Source organism: Lethenteron reissneri, chromosome 42 (genome assembly GCF_015708825.2).
Source record: "Lethenteron reissneri isolate LAM-NWPU_2019-01 chromosome 42, ASM1570882v1, whole genome shotgun sequence".
Taxonomy (NCBI): domain Eukaryota; kingdom Metazoa; phylum Chordata; class Hyperoartia; order Petromyzontiformes; family Petromyzontidae; genus Lethenteron; species Lethenteron reissneri.
The window spans coordinates 6,476,953-6,497,084 of NC_083820.1; the positions used below are offsets into that span (position 1 = coordinate 6,476,953).

General features: G+C 46.3%; 1 protein-coding gene across 1 annotated transcript; it reads left to right on the forward strand.

Annotated features, from left to right (window-relative positions):
• Window positions 1-677: 677 nt before the first annotated feature.
• Window positions 678-19,033, forward strand: LOC133352916 (DBH-like monooxygenase protein 1 homolog). The gene is made up of 7 exons (XM_061568920.1): window positions 678-1,098; window positions 1,560-1,706; window positions 3,339-3,518; window positions 11,914-11,997; window positions 16,596-16,775; window positions 17,120-17,222; window positions 18,816-19,033. Exons 1-7 carry the CDS (start codon window positions 811-813, stop codon window positions 19,031-19,033), a joined length of 1,200 nt encoding a protein of 399 aa, XP_061424904.1. The 5' UTR covers window positions 678-810.
• The last annotated feature ends 1,099 nt before the right edge of the window (window positions 19,034-20,132 follow it).

The following is a 20,132-nucleotide window of genomic DNA, read 5'->3' on the forward strand; positions in this document are numbered from 1 at the left end:
AAAAAGAGCCTCATAGCTCATCGGATTTCTCCAGTCTCAATAAAGATTCTGATTTTGAAAAACAAAACCCTTTTTTGATTAGAACATGCGGGAGAAAGAGACATATACAAGGGGATAACATGAACTCACCATATAAGCCAGATATCTACTTGATGTGCTCTAATTTTAGAGTCATGTACATGCTGCGCTATGACCCCGGCGACCCGAGATCCCGCTCACGACCAATAACATATTTGCACCGTTACTGGGCCTCTGCTAAGTCGACTCAGCCTCAAATGAGTACCTGGTGCAATGTGTAAACATGACCACCTGGGAGACAAAATCGGCCGGGCGTGGTGCTGGCCACCCACCCATTCGTGTGCCGTGCCCGCCTTTATACATGTTCGCTAACACCACATGCCTCAAACGTCTGTGAAGCTATACGGGGATCTTTGTCTTTGTTGCAATTGGCATTGGCGTGCCCAGCCATTAGTTTTAAGGTCAGCCCACCTCATCATGTGCTGGCAAGAATGTAAAAGCCCACAATCTGTCACTTGTCATCGGGGTTAAAATAGCACACGCTCGCATTGTCGGAAAAGAACATTTCTTACTAAAATATGCACCAGCGATGCAGCGGAGGGGGGGGGGGTCTAAGTCACAGGATCTGCTGGCACGCATTTAAATACCAATTTTTTCGCATCTCCCCACCTTCCTCGTCTGTCTCGGCTGCCACGGTCCCCTCTCTTATAAAGACCTCGCGTCCTCCGTGTTCACTGGCAGCGCCGCGTCTGTCACCCAATCTGTCGACCTCTGCTTCGCCACGTGTGGACGATGTCGGTGAAGATGATGGCACCGGCGGTTGTGATGATGGTGATGATGATCACGGGGGTGATGAAGGTGTCCTGTGCTTTGAATGTCACGGGCAATCTCCCGTTCAGCGTGGTTTTGGCATCCGGCAACTTCAACGTCTCGTGGGCGTTCGACAAAGAGCAGATCGTTCTGGAGGCTCAGGTTCGCACCCTGGGCTGGATCGGCCTGGGGCTGAGCTCCACGGGAAGGATGGCCGGCTCTGATGTGGTGGTCGGGTGGGTGGACAGCGCAGCCGCTACCCATCTCGTGGTGAGTAGCAGACGACGCGATCCTCACTCGGAGAGACCAGTCGGCTGGGTTCGATCCCTGCATGGCCGCGGTGTCAGGACACGATCGTATTTACCTTGATGACCACCACTAGCCATGATAATCCCTTGTTGTCGCCATCATAATCATCACCAACGAGTGACGATCATCACCAACGAGTGACGATGATGTTTGTGGCAGTGTTGCAGTTGTTGACGTTCAAATCAATTCTGGTGTTGATGATGGTGACGAAGACGCTTTGCAAAAACTAGACGTTATAAAACTGGGGTCAAATGCATAAAATGGTTAACGCATTTTCCCAGGGTCGAATTAAAACTTGCTTTTACGTATTATCAGAAGTGTTACGCATTAGAGATCACCTCTTCTGAATTTGTCATTCTGCTCCCACAAACCTGATGCCCTCTTCACCTCCTCCCCCCGCTTGCCTGCTGCTGTGCGATCAGGACGCACACATCGAGGGGGTGCGGAACCTGGTGCCGGATGCGAGCCAGGACTACAAACTCGTGCGGCTCAGCCAGAACGACACCCACACGGTCATGCGGGTAGTGCGCGCGCTGCGCACGTGCGACGTCAATGACAGGGACATCACCGTGCGTGTTGCACACACACACACACGTGTACACACACGTGCACACACACACGAGTATAAAGACAAAGATTCCCCATATAGCATTAACAGACTGTAGGGGCAAGTGCGATTGGCGAGCACCACATAGACAAAAAGATACATGAGTACACACACTTGTACACACGTACATACACGCACGTGTGTATGTTCGTGCGTACGCACATCCATACGTGTACCATAAGACAGACATGCCCACCCTTATACATAAACACATGCGTGCATTTATAGACACAAGTGTACAAATAGGCACCGAAACACAATGGCAGCCGTATATTCGCTACTAAAAGCTCAACACTAAGTGGCGATGATTTCAGCTTGGTGCTTGTGTCAGGCTAGGTGCACTTTGAGGCCACGGGAAGGGTGGAATACTCGCTGCAGACAGGAGGTCACGAGACAGACCCAGGTGTTAGGGGTTGACTGCCTGAGATGACTGTAAGATGCACCAGCTGTGCTCTCCACCGTGCCAACTGGCTGCGTTTTATTTGCCCGGCGATTCCTCTCGTTGTTGTGAGCGTCCCTCCTAAGCCCTCCGCAGTTGTACGAGGGCGACTGCCTTTAACTTCCCAGTAGCATCCTTCACGAGCCTCCTCCACCGAGACCGATCTTTTTCCGCTGATAGCAGTGGTCGGTAAGTTCAATCAGTTCCAGGACTTCTTTTGCACCACGTACACCAGCCAATCTTCCGTCCAGCATGTGCCCGCCCGCGTAGCCCGCACTATCCGGCCAGACAGAACCTGCTTGGTTGAGCACGATGTAGTTGGCCATGCGGGCTACATGACACATTCAGCCAGCAATGATGCTATCTTAAACCTGCGCCTACGTACATGATTGCTGATACCTATATCAGCCATCTGCACCCACTGATGATGTCCTATATAAGGCAGAGGACATGAAGGTAATGGGGATGGTGGGAGTGTTGTGGGAGAAAGATAGGTGAAGTAGCCAGGAGTAGAGGAATTAATGTGGAGCTTGTGTCTGAGTGTTTTTCACTTCGTTCACTTGATCGTTCACTGGCGGTCAGTCGCCTCGTTATCACTCTTCTATCGCCACTACGATTATTACTCTGTGCACGTGAACGTCACCCATTGATTGAGGACTCGGATCTACCAGACTGTATTGTCTCATTCATACTGTGTTAAACCACCACAATGGAGGCCACAGCACTTATCTTTCTGAATGCCACTACAACATAGCTTTCCCTGCTGGCGTATCTAAACACGCGGAAACGTCTAGAGGGCAGTGGGAATTTCGAGGTCATATTAGTAAGATTTTTCTCACTCATCCGAGGTCGTACTCAGATCGTATGTTGTGGATTTGCTCTCCAACACACCGGTGTGCTGTACTAGTAACGCATTGGCATGTTCTGTTTACGTGACAACCCTTACTAATTGGCTGTGTCGGGTGGTGGTGGGTTTAACGACACATTTATAGTTACGCGATCTAACCTGTATTTTGGAGATTTTTCTGTTAACACTTCTCAGGAATTTCTTCGATGATTCCCTCCATGTTTTTTTCATGGATTTTTTCAGATCGCAAGTCTCATTAACGCATGTGTCCCCGCGTCACCACACCCATCCGTGTCTCTACCCGACAGGAGGACACGGTGCGCCTGCTCTGGGCCTACAGCGCTGTGGACCCAGCGAACGAGACTCAGATCATGCAACACGGCGCGGCCACGCGGGGCTCCAAGAGCGTCCAGCTGCTGAGCAGCGGATCTCCCATGGAGCAGACCCTGCCCCAAAACTACTCCACGTTCGACGTAGTGAACGACAAGGTGACGTGACAGTAAGAGTCACTTTTGTGCAGTCATTGATGACGGCGGTGGTGGTGGTGGTGATGACGGCGGGACAAGGTGAAGGTGGCAGCAGCGGTCACGTGTCTGGTGCCCTGTCATTGATTGGATGATAACGATGATGGTGTTGCTTCATTACTTTGGGGGCAATGGATTGAACGTTCATGTAGTGCCCCAACCCCCCCAGTCCCCCCGCCCTCCGTCAGTACCCCCCCCTCTCTATCAGGGGAAGCTGATGATTAAACCCGTGGTGACCGAATTCTGCGAGATCCGACTCTACCTCGTGTCCCGGTCTCAGACAAGCGCGCTAAATAAAATAAGTGATGGTAATAACGATGGCCATCATTATTCTACGAAAACTATTACTCAATACAAACATCTTCTGTCCATTAAACACAGGCATTTTCAGAAGGTGCTAAGTATCCGTAGAAGGCTATGGTCAGCAACATAATTTCGACATTTTTTTGGAGAAGTGGATTGATTAAATAAAGGCGTAAACATACGCGTAGGAATCCACAGTGAACACGTAAAACCACATGTAGAGGCAGATAATGTTCAAAATCCACACGCATGGGTCTGGAACCCACTAGCTGTATTGCTAAGTGTCACTTCGCAAGCCCGGCATGGTTGGGAGTTTCACGGTCTACGACGATCAGTGTGATCCACCAACTGCTAAGCAGTGAATCACAGTCATGTTCTCACGTATCATCGAGTCACAGACAAATGCGGTCACTGCATCGCTCGCTTTCAGATGCGCTTCTGCGGCCGTCTGGAATGCTCTTCCGATATTGAGAAGGAACTGGAGGTTTGCACTTTGAAATCTAAATTGAAAACTAATTTCTTTAAATCTGATTTTTGTGTTTAGTTTGTTATCCTTCCCCTGCATCTCCGATTAACACGGTTGGCTACCTATGGTGCGAAAGAAGTTCAACATGCACCCATTACTGAAATTCCAGCGCTTCTTAATCGGTGTTCCTGGGATTCTTGTCTACTTCTGACAAAACATTGCAGCGAGTTAATTTTGCAAGCAGCGGCCATGGAAAGAGGAACACTGAGACGAGCAGGATTTGAAGGGCCGGATTATGATATTGCTGGGGCCCTAAGCTATATGGAGCTTAAGAGGCCTCATTGAGGAATGCCTGTATATTTTTGTCATATCAGAATGATAATGACCGTTCTTGAGGGTTTCTTTTCTTTCCCGATCGCCTTTATTTTCAACCGATTATGTCAAACTTTGAACCTCGTATTGTATGTTTTTGTTGTTGTCGTATTTAGAGACCCCTCCTCATAATGTGAGGCCCTAAGCTATAACTTACTTAGCTTATGCCTAAACCTGGCAATGACTGCATCTGCTGCACCTGTGTACAAATGAGCAGGCCTGACTCTGCCGGCGAGACGCTGTGTGCCGAGACAGGTGCAGAGTTTCTTTTTTGCTTGTCTTGAATGAACGCTGCTGAAATTACGCACTCCCAGAAGGCCGTGCGGCCGATGGGGTCGTGTAAGAAATAATTGCACTGCATTTGTTTTACTGGAAGAGACTGATATATGTTGAAGGAGACTGAATGTCAGATTATATATTTTGGGCACCAATGAGACTAATTCGTATCCATAATAGAGGTGTTTCTTTGACTGCTTAGTATTGGACGTCGTCTGGGAAAAAGGCAGCAGTGATATCTTTACAGACCGCGTGACTTTGTAGCTTGTTGACTTGCTGCGTGATTAGGTCAGTGCCTGTGTAGTCTATAGACCACAGACTATTGCCAACACCTCATAAAGGGCTTATAAATTGCCCTCCTAGCAATGTGTCCTGAATAGGGGGACAGGTGAGTTCTGAGTTGTTGATAAATCCACCTAACACCTGTAAAAGGAGCTGAATTATTCGCACCATCTCCAAGGGAAATGCCCCCCATGGGACACATCACCGCCTTTGGCTGCCATTCTCTGTCATTATAACTCGCCCACTCAAGTCTACTGTTCACAGCGCATTCAAAATTCTGAAATAATGAATTTGAACTTAGCAATGCTTCCTGCTAGACACACGGTTAGACTTGAAAGAATAAAAAAACAAAGACCAAAAAAATGTGTGGCACTTTTGATGTGCACCACAAATAGATGATCGTAAAAAAATGTTCTAAAAGGTTCCAGTGGGTGCAAGTTTGAGTCATATTGCATGTTACACTATGCCGACTCAGCGACTGCTGAGAGAATGAGATAGATCGAGATGAAGCCAGTCCCAAGGTCAGGTGATGTCAAACGTTCATTGCTTGACTAAATGCCTTCAAACTGAGGTAACTTCAAGCCAACTATTACCGGCAATCGCTAATGGTATTGCATCTCTTTTTCAGCAACTATACAAACTTAATAGTGGAATTTGCATACACAGCTGGAGTTCTGTCTACCAAATCAAACCAGATATTTTGGTTTAAAGTGTGTTTAGTAAAAAATGATTGGTCTATAGCTTGCAACCTCGGGTAGTCATGTGACCTCTGCATGTGATCTGATTGGAAGTTTCAATCCCAGTTTCTCAGTCGAGGGTACAATGTTCCGATTTTGTACGATTTGAAAAACATCCTTTTTTTACAATTAAGGAATAGTGTGACGACGATTGCCAGTAACGATTACCCTGGTATTCGATGCCCATCAAAGAGCAACAAGTGACATCGAAACCGTATAATTCCTCAACTACAGTCAACTTGAAAAGCTATGAACTTGGTCTATCAGTCCCAAGGCTTTCATCCCAACATGGACGAATGTCTCGTTCCTTAATCCAGTAGCTCCGAAATACACGTCGTGTGGACTTGCCCTCATCCCTGGGTGCCACAGTGGCTAGGAGATGTTAACTACCTCGCCTGCTATGCAGGAGGTCGTGGGTTCGATCCCAATCTTGACGCCTGTATATTTGGTTGCATGGATTTTTTTTACGGGTCCTCCGGGTTTTTCCTCTATATTTAGTAACATGTGTTTATAGTATGTGGCTACTATAAATGTTCACATGATAAGCCACTTTGTTGAGCTATCATTTGTGGCCAGGTCGTTCTGAAATGAAGCGATAGAGTTCAGTAAGCCTTACCTGGTAAAATAAAGCATAGTTTAGTTTAAGAAATCGAGTAAGTGGGCCTGCCACCATCAGAAACAAAAGCCTGCAGGCAGCTGGAGAGCTGTAGTTCCCAACATCGACAGCAGCTGATCCAGAATCAGTGGCGGTTCGTGACATTTCCACCTAGTGGAAATGGTGTTTTAATTAAGAAACACCTCGTCATGTTATTGACCTTCCCTTGAACGTGATATAATTGTCTTTTCTACCAACAGTAGGCATTTATAAACAATACGAAACAAAACAACAAAGCACTCAAATGCTGTCTCCATGACCCTCAGGTCCACACGACACAACCCCTTTGACACTGCCAAAAGCCTAAATATAAAGATCAGCTGACACGACTCAACAAATGAGCCGAGGCATCAAAGACACTGCATACTGTACAATAACAGCCACATACCATTGTACACACACCTACACAAACCTCCCCGAGGCACAAATCAGACTGTGGTGTTGCACCGGTTTCTCATGTGAACAATTTAAAGTGTTATTTTCATTAGGCAAATTACGTTGACATAATAATTTTAAAAAATGTAAACACAACACAACAATTTATAGAATTTTTTTTATTAGAAAAAACATTTCTCATCTTCCGCTGCTTGGTGGGGCAGCGCCCCAATCGCCCCTAGTGGACAAACCGCGCCTTGTACATAATCCTCGTCTCAACAGGAAATTCTCCGTTATCCGGCACTCTACCATCCGGAACGTTGTATTAACCTGCATCTGTAACACACGGCAATACCAATCTTCCTTCACTTATCCAGAAACAATTCCGAGAGCCGTGCGCTACGCGTAGATCTGTTGTTATCGGGAGCTTCGAGATTCTGCCGAGTAAATGGCGCTAGCGGCAGTCTCTACATACAGCACTGTACTACTAAACTCTAAACTTGTCTCCACTGATCTTCTTGGTTCTTTCGGTAAAGTCACGTAGAAGGGAAATAATTAAATAATAAAAATAAAACATAATAAAATAATTCTCACGACGTTTCGGCCACAACGCAAGCAGCCGTCCTCAGGTGAAATGAAGTCCATTCGCCTATCCTTCTGGCGTCTGACGCTGTCTTTCCGACAGACCTGTTCTTCACCTGAGGACGGCTGCTTGCGTTGTGGCCGAAACGTCGTGAGAATTATGTTATTACGTTTTATTTTTATTATTTTATTATTTCCCTTATTTCCCTTCTACGTGACTTTACCGAAAGAACCAAGAAGATGAATCCCTGCAGTCACGAAAGCTTTAAATCGAAACTTGTCTCCACTGCTTCTCTACCATCAACTTAGAATGCTCTAAAGCTGACCGATGAGTTTCCAATGTAAAATAGTATAATATTTGTTACATGCTAGTTTAAATGTAGGCTTAGTTTTTTTCCTCGAAAAAGTTTCTTGCACTTGCAAAATTTGGTGAACCATAAGTATAGACTCTCTGAGAACCAGTATATACAGCAGAGGTCAATGGTTGGGGAGGCACTGGCTAGTATCAGAGCCAGATGTACACACATATGAACTTGATAGAGGTAGCTTAAATTCACCATTCAATTTGCAGGTTGCACAATGACTATTAGTTAGGCGGCCGTATGTTTCATATTTCATATCAGCATTCTTTACAACACACGCATACAGGTAAGTTACGTATTCGATTCACGTTTTATAGCCGAATGCAGTTCCACTATTCATACTCATTCAACACAAATGAAAAAAATATTGCATGGTCATACCTTTACTTGTAAATGAAGTCTATTCGCCTATCTTTCTGGACAAATATCTCAGTGACTTTGTTGTAGAAGTCCACTTTATTCTCTTTAAGTTTTAAAAGGCTCTCCGTCTCAATAGAGATGATTGTCAGGGATGAAAGTCATCCTTGGTCAGTCCGATTCCGACTGTATGTTTTGAGTCGTTTCAAAGCAGAGAACGACCTTTCAATGGACGCTCTCGTAGCTGGTATAGTGAGCACCAGCTGGAGTAACTTTGTCGACTCGGGAACCGTTTGCATCAGATCATTCTGGGCCAAAAAGCTGAGGAGCTGTCCGGGTGATTGTATTCGTTCCTCACCATTTGTGAACTATACAATCCGATAAGGTCAGCCTTTAGTCTAACAAAGTCAAAGTACCTTACATATTTTGATAGGCTCTGCAGTTTGGTGTCATCGAAATGTTTAGAGATTTCATAAAATTTCGTGCAATAAACCAAACCAAGGAAAGTTATCTCACTGAAATGATCAAACTTAGCTTTCATTTGAACACTGGTATTTTCCAGAATGTTATATAACATTATTTTCCTCTTCGGGCATTGTCTGTCTGGCCAAGTATGACGCATTTCTGCTTGAATCGATCATAGAAACTGTCAAACTCTTGTCTCCGGAATTCCACAACTCCCATTGTTTTGCGGATTCACGCACGCAGAATTCAATGTCTATTACTTTATTCTACAAGCACACGAAAGAGTGCATCGGTTTAATAGAAAATGCCCTCATATGCCATTATGAAGAAGCAGGTTGATGCTTTTGACAGCCAGAGATCCTATCCAGCGGCCATCATCAGGGTGTCATTGTCCCAACCATCGGGATTTTCGCTCATAATCCGGAACACAGCACGCAGATCAGATTGGTACATGCTGATCATCTGAACTAGTCTAGAATTTGAGCTCCATCTCGTGGGCGCTGCTCTTGGTAAACGTCGCTTCACAGCATCGTCCAATAGGTGGGTGCGCTTGGTCGACTTATTGAAAAACGTTGCAAGTCCCTCAACTGTTTTAAAAAAAACTTTTACACTCAGGCATACATTTTGCTGAATGCGAGAGCACCAGGTTCAATTTGTGTGCATAACAATGGGTAAACGTGGCTTCAGGTACCTTTTCTTTAATCTTGGCCTGCACCTCATTAAGATCTGATGCCATCACAGAGGCTCCGTCATAAGTCTGAGCTGACAGATTTTCAACGCAATTGTATTCCCCCAACACTCCCAAAACATAATCAGCAATAACCGGTGCTTGTCTGTCTTCACTGACATCATCAAATCCCAAGAACGCCTCCCTCACCTCACAAGTCACCTCACTTTTAGCCACATAACACAAAATTACAGAGACCTGGGCTTTTTTGTGACATCCGTTGCCTCGTCTACTTCGACTGCAACAAATGGAGCTACATTAATCTCCTCTTTGATATTATTTCTAATTACATCACCGACTGGTTCGATTAAATGATTCTGCATTCTGTTTGATAAGCCAGAAAACACAGTGGATGTCTCCAAATGTCTAGCTAATTTTTAATCTTTCTCAGCAAAAGTATGTAATAGCTCCACATAGTTGCCACGATTAGAAGAGCTTGCACTCTCATCGTTACCACGAAATGCTAATTGCTGTTTGGCTAGGAAGCAGGTCGCATTAATAAGGTATTTTAAAACCTCACGGTTTTCCTTTACCTTAGCATTGTGGATGCTGATATTTAATCTCCGCTGTTCATTTAAAACCAGATCTATCCTTGAAGCTCCAAAAGTTTTTAAAGCAATTTGACTTTAAATGTGAGTTGTTGATTTTTCATGTTTGTTGAGGCTCCTTGGTAGATTTTTCAAGTCACAAAATCCCGCGTTAGTCCCAACGTTGTCGGTAGTGGAGAACAGAAGGCAGGGAAGCAGTAGAGGCGATTCTTCGTAGCACAGTCACACAGCCAGTCCTTTCGTTGGTACCAGTCCATTTGAAACGATCGTGTTATTTTCTGTCCCTTCGTTTGAAGTAGGTCCTTAAGATCAGGCATTGGTCTTCCATTGTTTATCACTCCCTGTTTTGATTGAAAGTCCAATTGTGCTAAAAAAAAATTAAGGTTTGATATAACGTTTTCCATGTTTGCAGCCGCTGGAATTTTGTTGCTAGAGCTGGCTCACGTGGAGGGCAAGCGAGCGTCAATTACGTGGGCTAAAGACACGTCCCCCTCAGTGAGACAGATGTGATAGCTGCCTTACTGAGGAGGGGCGTGTCTTCACCGAGGGAGGCGTGTCTGACACGCCCCGCTCGGTGAGGCAGATATGATAGCTGCCTCCCCTGGTGTTTTTTCATTGCAGTTTCATGACGAGACCTAAATATCTTTAAACACATACGTGAAATAAGTTACCTGGACTATGGAAGGCGAGGACATGTAATGAAGGGGTCTACAAACATTACATTGGTGACATACAGAGAGATAGTAACAGGCACGCGCTTATTGCCCGCGCTCCACCCAGTTACTGAGGGGTTGCGCAATCAGAGGGGAGGCTGAGCTCGTCGCTGCCTCACCTCTTGTCTCTTCCTGTATTTGCAGCGAAGCTCCGAAGATTTGGCGATTTTGACTAGAAAAAATGATTGGAATCATATATAAATGATATTTCGTAATATTTATTTTATTATTTACTTTTCGTAACAGCCCTTCTTCATTGGAGTATGACAGGTGAGGCTCTGCCTCCTGTGCCTCCCCTGACCGCACGTCCCTGATATATAGTAAACCCTTGTTAATTCGACATATATGGGACTCTGGCCTTGCCGAATTATCCAATATTCCGAATAATGTACAATGGTCCTCCCCAGTACCTGCTGCCCTAATACAAAAATCTAAATGTTTTCCAAACTCTTCACGATTGCTTGTGTTGCGATCGAAACGTCGTGATCTATTATTTTCTACCTACGTGACTTTACCGAAAGAACCAAAGAGTGCATATGTAGATACTTTTGCTACTAGGATTATCTGGCACTGCTTAAACATGATTTCATTGCATTTTATTTTAGTGCACAATGTTTGAGGTGATATTACATTTAAAATAAATACGGTTTTATCTTGCTCGCAAGGATCGTGACTGATAGACAAGACGACAGGTGACAATAGCAGCCAAAGCAGCGAACACACAAGGAGCTGGCAGCGATGAAATCAGCTCACATGAAGGAGGGTGATTAATGGTGGAACTATTGACACGGGGGAGGCTTTCATATAAGAGTGGATAGATCATGACTGATGGAGATTACGATTTCTTTGCTGCACTTAAAACGTCTAGTTCGTCATGTGCAATGAAGAAGGGCCATTGCACGAAACGTCGCCTATTATGTTTTTTTCCCCTTTTAATACCGCACCGATGTTGTTGAAATTGTTGAGTTGTTTTTTTCCCCATTGTGCTTGGGCACCGCTGCCAACGCAGCAGCAACAGCATCACCAAATAATGTTCATTTCGTTTGTTAAAAGGTCGCTGTTCCCCAACTTGCTGATGTTATGAATGTTCATATTCTCAGCCCCCTGCTTGTTGTAATTTTGTTTGTTGTCCGTTACAGTTCATCATACCGACTCTCGCAACGTACTACACGTGCAAACTGTTCCAATTGCCAAAGCTGGACAAGAAACATCATCTTATCAAGGTGTGTTTGAATACATACATGTTGACAAAAAATACACGAGTTCTCAAATACGTAGTCTCTAACACTTGCTCCAACACGTGTTGGGGCAATTGCTGTTAACGAGCTGAAGTCAGCAAGGCTGGATTATGGACCGGGCCAGTGGGGCCAGTGCCCTGGGGTCTCGGACTGCCAGGAGGCCTCCAAGCCTCAGGCCGCGCGCGGTGCATGGCCCAAGACTTCCGAAGGAAGTTGAACGCCAGGGCCCTCAGTGCGCACAGCGCAAACTGACTACTAGGCCCCTGGGCGCTTTTAGCGTGAGCTAACCACAAGGGCCCCTCAGACCCCTCGGTGCCTACAATGTGAGGGGCCCCGGGCCCCTTGGTGTTTAAAATGTGAGCTGACCATTAGGGCCCCCCAGACCCCTAAGTGCCTACAATGTGAGGGCCCCCCAGACCCCTTGGTGTTTAAGACGTGAGCTGACCACTACTGCCACCCAGACCCCGCGGCACTTACAATGTGAGGGCCCCGAGTCCCCTTGGTGTTTAAAATGTGAGCTAACCACAAGGGCCCCCCAGACCCCTAAGTGCCTACGCTGTGAGGGCCCCCAGGCCCTTTGGTGTTTAAAAAGTGAGCTGACCACTAGGGCCCCTAGGCCCCTCGGCATCTACAGTGTGAGGGTCCCTGGGCCCCTCCGCGCTTAAAGCATGAGTTGACCACTAGGGCCCCCGGGCCCCTCGGTGCTTAAAGCATGAGCTGACCACTAGGGCCCCCGGGCCCCTGGGTGCATACATCGAGCGTAACACCTGGGCCCCCTGGTACATACAGTGCATGCTTAAAACGAGAGCCTCTCGGAGAGTACAGTACTTCTGTACAACTGAGCCACTGGTTGGCACGCTACAATATGCTGTGACATGATACAATATTCACCAACAAGTCAGTTCATTCTGCATAACAGGACAGTTTGAAGGGCATCCTATTATGGCAAGCCGTTCGTTTATTTGACTTACCGTAACTAGCTATGCCTTTATTTGAGTTAGCTGCTCATTTTCCCTAGCTAGCTGCCCATGTGATTCAGCTTGTTAACAGAAATGAGTTAGCTAGCTGCCATTTTGGTCAGCTAGCTGCCCTTAAAACCAAATTAGCTGCGCTAAAAAGCCAGATATTGAGACCGAGGCTCGTCGTTTGTTGAAAGCTTAGCCGTTATTAAAAATACACTGCGGTTTTGTGAAACATAAAAAAAATATGCCAAAAGCTATATTTTTCCATACACTAACGCATATATAAGAGACCCAATCCATACTTAAAGATGAAGGAAAACCCCATTAATTTGTTCCATAGACCGTCTGGTTTTTAGATCCACGGAAGTAGATAATGCTAATGTTGGCATGCAAATTGTCGACAGCTCTTACGAGGTTTTTTCCCCTCCCCATCGATGGGGTGTGGCCTATGTGCAAAGTCTCCACCAAGTAATTTCACTGACTTACCAAAAACCTTTATTGGTTGTTCAGCCAATGAAAAAAAGAGTTATCCTTTGAATTTCAAGCAACATAATTCTCTGTGTCAGGCAGGTATAGAAGCAATTTTTTGCTTGGTATGCCACAGTAATTTATTCAGAGACTTTTTTCATCTTTTTCTAAAGCAACAGCCTTTTTAAAGCCTTTTAAAGGTTATTTCAACAATCCCTCCTAAGGGTTATTTTCTAACAGCATTTTAAAGGGTTAGGATTATTTTCTTATATGTGCTATTCTATTTTTTTTATCCACTCAAAGCTGCCTTTAGCTACAAGTAGACTATAAAATACTACCACTTGATTGTATTTTCCAACAAAAGTATTTGAAGGGTGTTGTAATTATTAATATATAGTCATTCAATTATTATTTAATAAGTATTGAGATATGCGATATACTGGAGGGATATTTTGAAAATAGTTGTAGCAGTGATCGAGTTCTTGGGTGAAAGAGGATTTGCGTTTAGGGGAAATGATGAACGGTTTGGGTCAACCCATAATGGTAATTTCCTTGGCATCTTAGAATTGCTATCACAGTTTGACCCATTCTTAGCTGAACATATTAAAAGGTTTGGTGGAAAAGGAAGAAGCACAGTGTCCTATCTGTCATCAACAATATGTGAAGAACTCATTGAGCTAATGGGTAAGAAAACTCGCCAAACAATAGCAGATGAGATTCGGGATGCCAAATATTTTTCAATAACTGTTAACTCCACCCCAGACCTGTCACATGTGGACCAACTGACGTTCATATTCGGGTTTGTTAACAGCAGCAGGTATGTGGTGGAGCGATTCCTGGGCTCTGAGCAAATTGAGAGCCACACTGGTAAAAGTTTAGCAGACTGTGTGACTTTGATGGTGGAGGGCCTTGGGTTGGATCTCTCAAACTGTAGAGGTCAGTCATATGACAATGCAAGCAACATGTCAGGAAAATACAATGGCCTACAGACCCACCTGAAACAAAAAAAACCTCTGATAGAGTATGTGCCTTGCGCAGTGCATTCACTTAACTTAGTTGGTGTTAACACCTTAGACGGCAGTGGCCCAGAGGCTGACGAGTTTTTTTACATGTTGCAGTCACTGTACACATTTTGTTCTTCATACACACACAGATGGGGGGAAGTCTTTTGGAAGACATGTCAGACTTACATTAAAATCGCTGTCCAGTACTCGGTAGAGTGCTTGGGCAGAGTCAACCAAGGCACTGTGGAGAAACTACACCCACATTAGAGAGGCCTTGGGTGGTATGTGCAATGATGATAATGAGAAAAGAGATACTCGAATTGAGGATGGTGGACTATGTGCTAAATTGGACACTTTAGATATGGTGTTCATTGCACATTTCTGGGATGTCATACTTGACTGGTTCCACACTACAAGGATGCACCTACAGAAAAGCAGAGGTGTGGACTCGAGTCATGTGACTTGGACTCGAGTCAGACTCGAGTCATGAATTTGATGACTTTAGACTCGACTTGGACTTGCATAACAATGACTTTGTCCCACCTCTGAGGTGTGGACTCGAGTCATGTGACTTGGACTCGAGTCAGACTCGAGTCATGAATTTGATGACTTCAGACTCGACTTGGACTTGCATAACAATGACTTTGTCCCACCTCTGCAGAGAAGTGACATTGACATCTCTGTAGCAGCACAACTTTGTCTTCGTTGAGGGATTTTGTGGTGGAACAGTGAGACCAGTTTGAGGTTTTTGAAAGGGCAGCCTTATATGTGACAGTCATATAAGCATGATCTTCAGCGAAAGAGGAAACACAAAACATTTGCAGATGAGAGCTCAGAGCCAGGTGTGACACTTGAGGGGACGATGAAGTTCAAAATAGAAACATTTTATGTGATCATTGATAAACTCGTGGCATGCCTTGAACATCGTTTGGACGCTTATAAGCATTTGACCAGTTTCTTTGGAGTTCTGTTTATGTCAGATCAGGTGTCTAATAGTGATGTCATAGTGGAAAAGGTACATGCACTCTCTGCAGCATATCCATCAGACTTGGACGTGAACTTTGGCAACGAACTCATCCAATTCAAGTCTTTCATGTCTGACTCTGAGGGTGAGAAGTACCCAACTAAATTGCTTGAGACGTTGCAGGCACTTAATCTGCGGCCAGTGTTCCCCAATGTTTTCGTGGCACTTCGGATTTTTCGAACTTTGCCAGTGACAAACTGCCAGGGTGAGCAGACATTTTTCCTTTTAGGCAGAATAAAAAATGAGCTGCGGAGTAGCATTGGGCCAAACACGTCTCAGCTCATTGTCACTTACGTCAATAGAGTCAGACCTTGTCAGACAGCTAGATTTTGACGATCTAGTGGATGATCTTGCGAGGGGGAAGGCAAGAAAGACACCAATATAGGAAAGCGGGGTGGCGTGCAGCCTCCAACAGACATGTGCCCAGGGGCCCCACGGGACCATGATCCGGCCCTGGAAGTCAGAACCACCACCGCAAAAGAGAAATGCCAACGCCATGACCTTTGCTTGTCGCAGTGTTTGATGAAAACTTTTGTTACTTTCGAAGTTCTTTTTTTGTGTTGAGTTTGTTGTCCTTCCCCCACACCTCCGACTAGCACGGATGTCCAAGTTCGGTGGGAGCATGGTGAACCACCACCATTCATTATCCCCTGTCGGTAGTGAGGCGAGCCCATAAAAGCTTTGGATTTAAGGCCTCCCACACCCCACCGCCACCACTCTCAGGCCCGATTTCATGTTTGTATTCATAAGAGCTACTTACTCCCTCTCGTTTGATTTTATTCCGCTCTGAGTAGAGGACTGTGCGTAGCTCGTGTTAACGGGGACCAAAACCAGTTCCACTGGGCCTCCCTTAATACACAGAGATCCAGGTGGTACCAGTTCAGCCGGAACAATTGCTTCTAACGATAAAAGTATTTAAAGTAGAGGGGTTACCAGATCCCCTCACCAGACCAGAGCCATTATGGTGGATGTGAGCATGCCACGAGGGTAATCAGCCCGTGGCATTGCCCACAACACGCCACGTTTTTTTTCTATCCGGCACCACGTGGAGGTGGGGGTTGTTTGCCAGACCACTTGCTGCTCCAGAAAGGCAAGCATAACCATGTCCAATGTGCTCATCTGCAGGTTAAGCCGGTGATACAGGCCGGCAATGAGCGGTACGTACACCACCTTCTGGTGTACGTGTGCTTGAACACGTTGAACGTATCCTACGTGGGCAGCCAAGCCGAGTGCTACAAGTTTAACTCGACTCATCCCTTCGCCACGTGTAAGACCGTGATGGCAGCATGGGCTGTGGGTGGAGAGGTGAGGCCATCTGTGAAATTAGTGATGAAGATGATGATTAATGATGCCTTTAAACATGCTGTTGCTGATGATTCTAAAGCTGATGATGATAATGCAACTGCTTGCTTCTAGTGATGACGACAAATGACGATACTGGTATCTCTTTATGATTCTGTTACTGATGATGATGATGATGCGACTGTTAATTTTGATGAGGGCAGTGATAACAATTATGATAACGAATATGTAGACAAACTAAAACATGCAGAAATAAGGATGGTGATGGTGATGATGAAGGTGCTGCTGATGATCATGACAACACATTTGATGATGATGATGATTATCATGATGGTGATGTGCTACAGACATTTGACTATCCCGCAAACGCTGGTTTCTCGCTGGGCTTGGACGAAGACCCACAATTCTTGCTGCTGCAGATGCACTACGACAACGCAGGCCTCGTGTCCGGTGAGTGACTTATTTGAGTACAAAAGTTGGTTTCAAGTAAAGTTATATTTACCGATGAATACAACTGAGTATAGCGAAACACGTTCCTTCGGAGTGGGCAGGTAGGAACTTGGTTGGACAGCGCATTCGTGCACGACAGACAGACAAATAATCCCTGGTGGGCAGTGTGGAACCTGTTGTTTCTACCTGTATGTATACAAGATAACTAGACTTTAGGTAGCCAGGCAGACAGCCCCCTGAACTATCGCCCCCCCCTCCCTTAGGCCCCTCCCCCCTTAGGCCCCTCCCCTGACCCCCTTTCCCTTAGGCCCCTCCCCTGACCACCCCCCCCCCATATCCTCAGGCCCCTCCCCTGACCTCCCTTCCCTTAGGCCTCTCCCCTAACCCCCCTTCTGTTAGGCCCCTCCCCTGAGCACCCCCCCCCATATCCTTAAGCCCCTCCCCTGACCCCCCCTCCCTCAGGCCCCTCCGCTGACCCCCCCCTCAGATCCCCTCCCCTGACCCCCCCCCCTCAGATCCCCTCCCCTGACGCCCCCTTCCTTAGGCCCCTCCCCTGACCCTCCTCCCTTAGGCACCTCCCCTCTCCGTACCCGGCAGTAGGTCTCCACCAATCAAAGAGCTGTTTACCTGACTCCCCCCTTCCTTAGGCCCCTCCCCTGACCCTCCTCCCTTAGGCACCTCCCCTCTCCGTACCCGGCAGTAGGTCTCCACCAATCAAAGAGCTGTTTGTAAGGTCTCCACCAATCAAAGAGCTGTGTGTATTATATATTATGTACGACAGACAAACAGACAGTCAGACAGACAGACAGCTAAATAATCCCTGGTGGGCAGTGTGGAACATTGTTCCTCCCTGTATAAAGTTACAATTACGCAGTGAACATAGTTGGCATGCGATAACTAAGAATTAGATTTAAGTGGATACAAATTTCTTAGTGGTTCTCAACCAGGATAATGTGGCAATGTACCAGGGGGTACTTAATACTTCAGGATCTCAAAGGGCTTTATCAGGCGCGTCCTATCCTCTCCCGTGCCACCAAGGCCCTCTGTGAAACCCCCTAGTCGGCCTTCCTGGCCATGTCATGTCAGGTGGCGGAGGGTTCTCACGACACAGATTTGGTCAAATCTTTACGTGACCTAGTCCAGATATCGGGTTACAAATCGTAATATTGGCTTCTAAATCCCACATGTTATATTACACTTATACTTACAAGCAAACATATGTATATGAATTCAGATAAAGAAACAAGACAAAGATCCCCCATATAACCTTTAACAGACTGATGGGGCAAGTGCTGTTATTGAGCACATATTAAAGCCGGCACTGCACACGAAGGAGGTGGTGTGGCGAGCGCCATGCCCGGCCACCTTTGTCTCCCCATTGGTAATGATGTTTACACTCCACACCAGGTACTCATTTGAGGCTGAGTCAGCCTAGGGGAGGCCCATGACCGTTTCAGATAATCGTCACTGGTGTTGGTGGCCATGAGCGGGAATTGAACTCGGGTCGCCAGGTTACTAGCGCGGTGCGCTAACCGTTGCACTACCGCACATTTCCACACACGCAAACACGCACACGCACGCATGCACGCACAGGTGTTTCCGACAGCTCCGGATTCCGTTTCTACTACACACCCGAGCTTCGCACCTACGACGCCGGGTTGCTGGAGACCGGTATTTTCGCCTACTGGCAGCACTTCATCCCTCCGAATACGGCGCGCTTCACGAGCTACGGGATCTGCAACACCAAGACCTTTTACACCAGCAAGGCGAACTCAACCCTGCAGGTGCTCGCGGTTAGGTTCAAGCCTTAACCCCGGACAACTGACCCTCACTTAACCCTTCAATTCGACTACTCGCTATAACTCGAGTCTAGCGCGTGACGGACTACTCGCTATAACGAGAGTCTAGCATGTGACGGGCTACTCGCTATAACGAGAGTCTAGCATGTGACGGGCTACTCGCTATAACGAGAGTCTAGCATGTGACGGACTACTCGCTATAACGAGAGTCTAGCATGTGACGGGCTACTCGCTATAACGAGCGTCTAGCATGTGACGGACTACTCGCTATAACGAGAGTCTAGCATGTGATGGACTACTCGCTATAACCAGAGTCTAGCATGTGATGGACTACTCGCTATAACCAGAGTCTAGCATGTGACGGACTACTCGCTATAACCAGAGTCTAGCATGTGATGGACTACTCGCTATAACGAGAGTCTAGCATGTGACGGACTACTCGCTATAACGAGAGTCTAGCATGTGATGAACTACTCGCTATAACGAGAGTCTAGCGCGTGACGGACTACTCGCTATAACGAGAGTCTAGCATGTGACGGACTACTCGCTATAACGAGAGTCTAGCATGTGATGAACTACTCGCTATAACGAGAGTCTAGTGCGTGACGGACTACTCGCTATAACGAGAGTCCCTAGCATGTTTATTGAGGACTCTCGCTATAACGAGAGTCCTAGCATGTGATGGTACTACTCGCTATAACGAGAGTCTAGCATGTGACGGACTACTCGCTATAACGAGAGTCTAGCATGTGATGAACTACTCGCTATAACGAGAGTCTAGTGCGTGACGGACTACTCGCTATAACGAGAGTCTAGCATGTGATGGACTACTCGCTATAACGAGAGTCTAGCATGTGATGGACTACTCGCTATAACGAGAGTCTAGCATGTGATGGACTACTCGCTATAACGAGAGTCTAGCATGTGATGGACTACTCGCTATAACGAGAGTCTAGCATGTGATGGACTACTCGCTATAACGAGAGTCTAGCGTGTGACGGGCTACTCGCTATAACGAGAGTCTAGCATGTGATGGACTACTCGCTATAACGAGAGTCTAGCATGTGACGGACTACTCGCTATAACGAGAGTCTAGCGCGTGACGGACTAC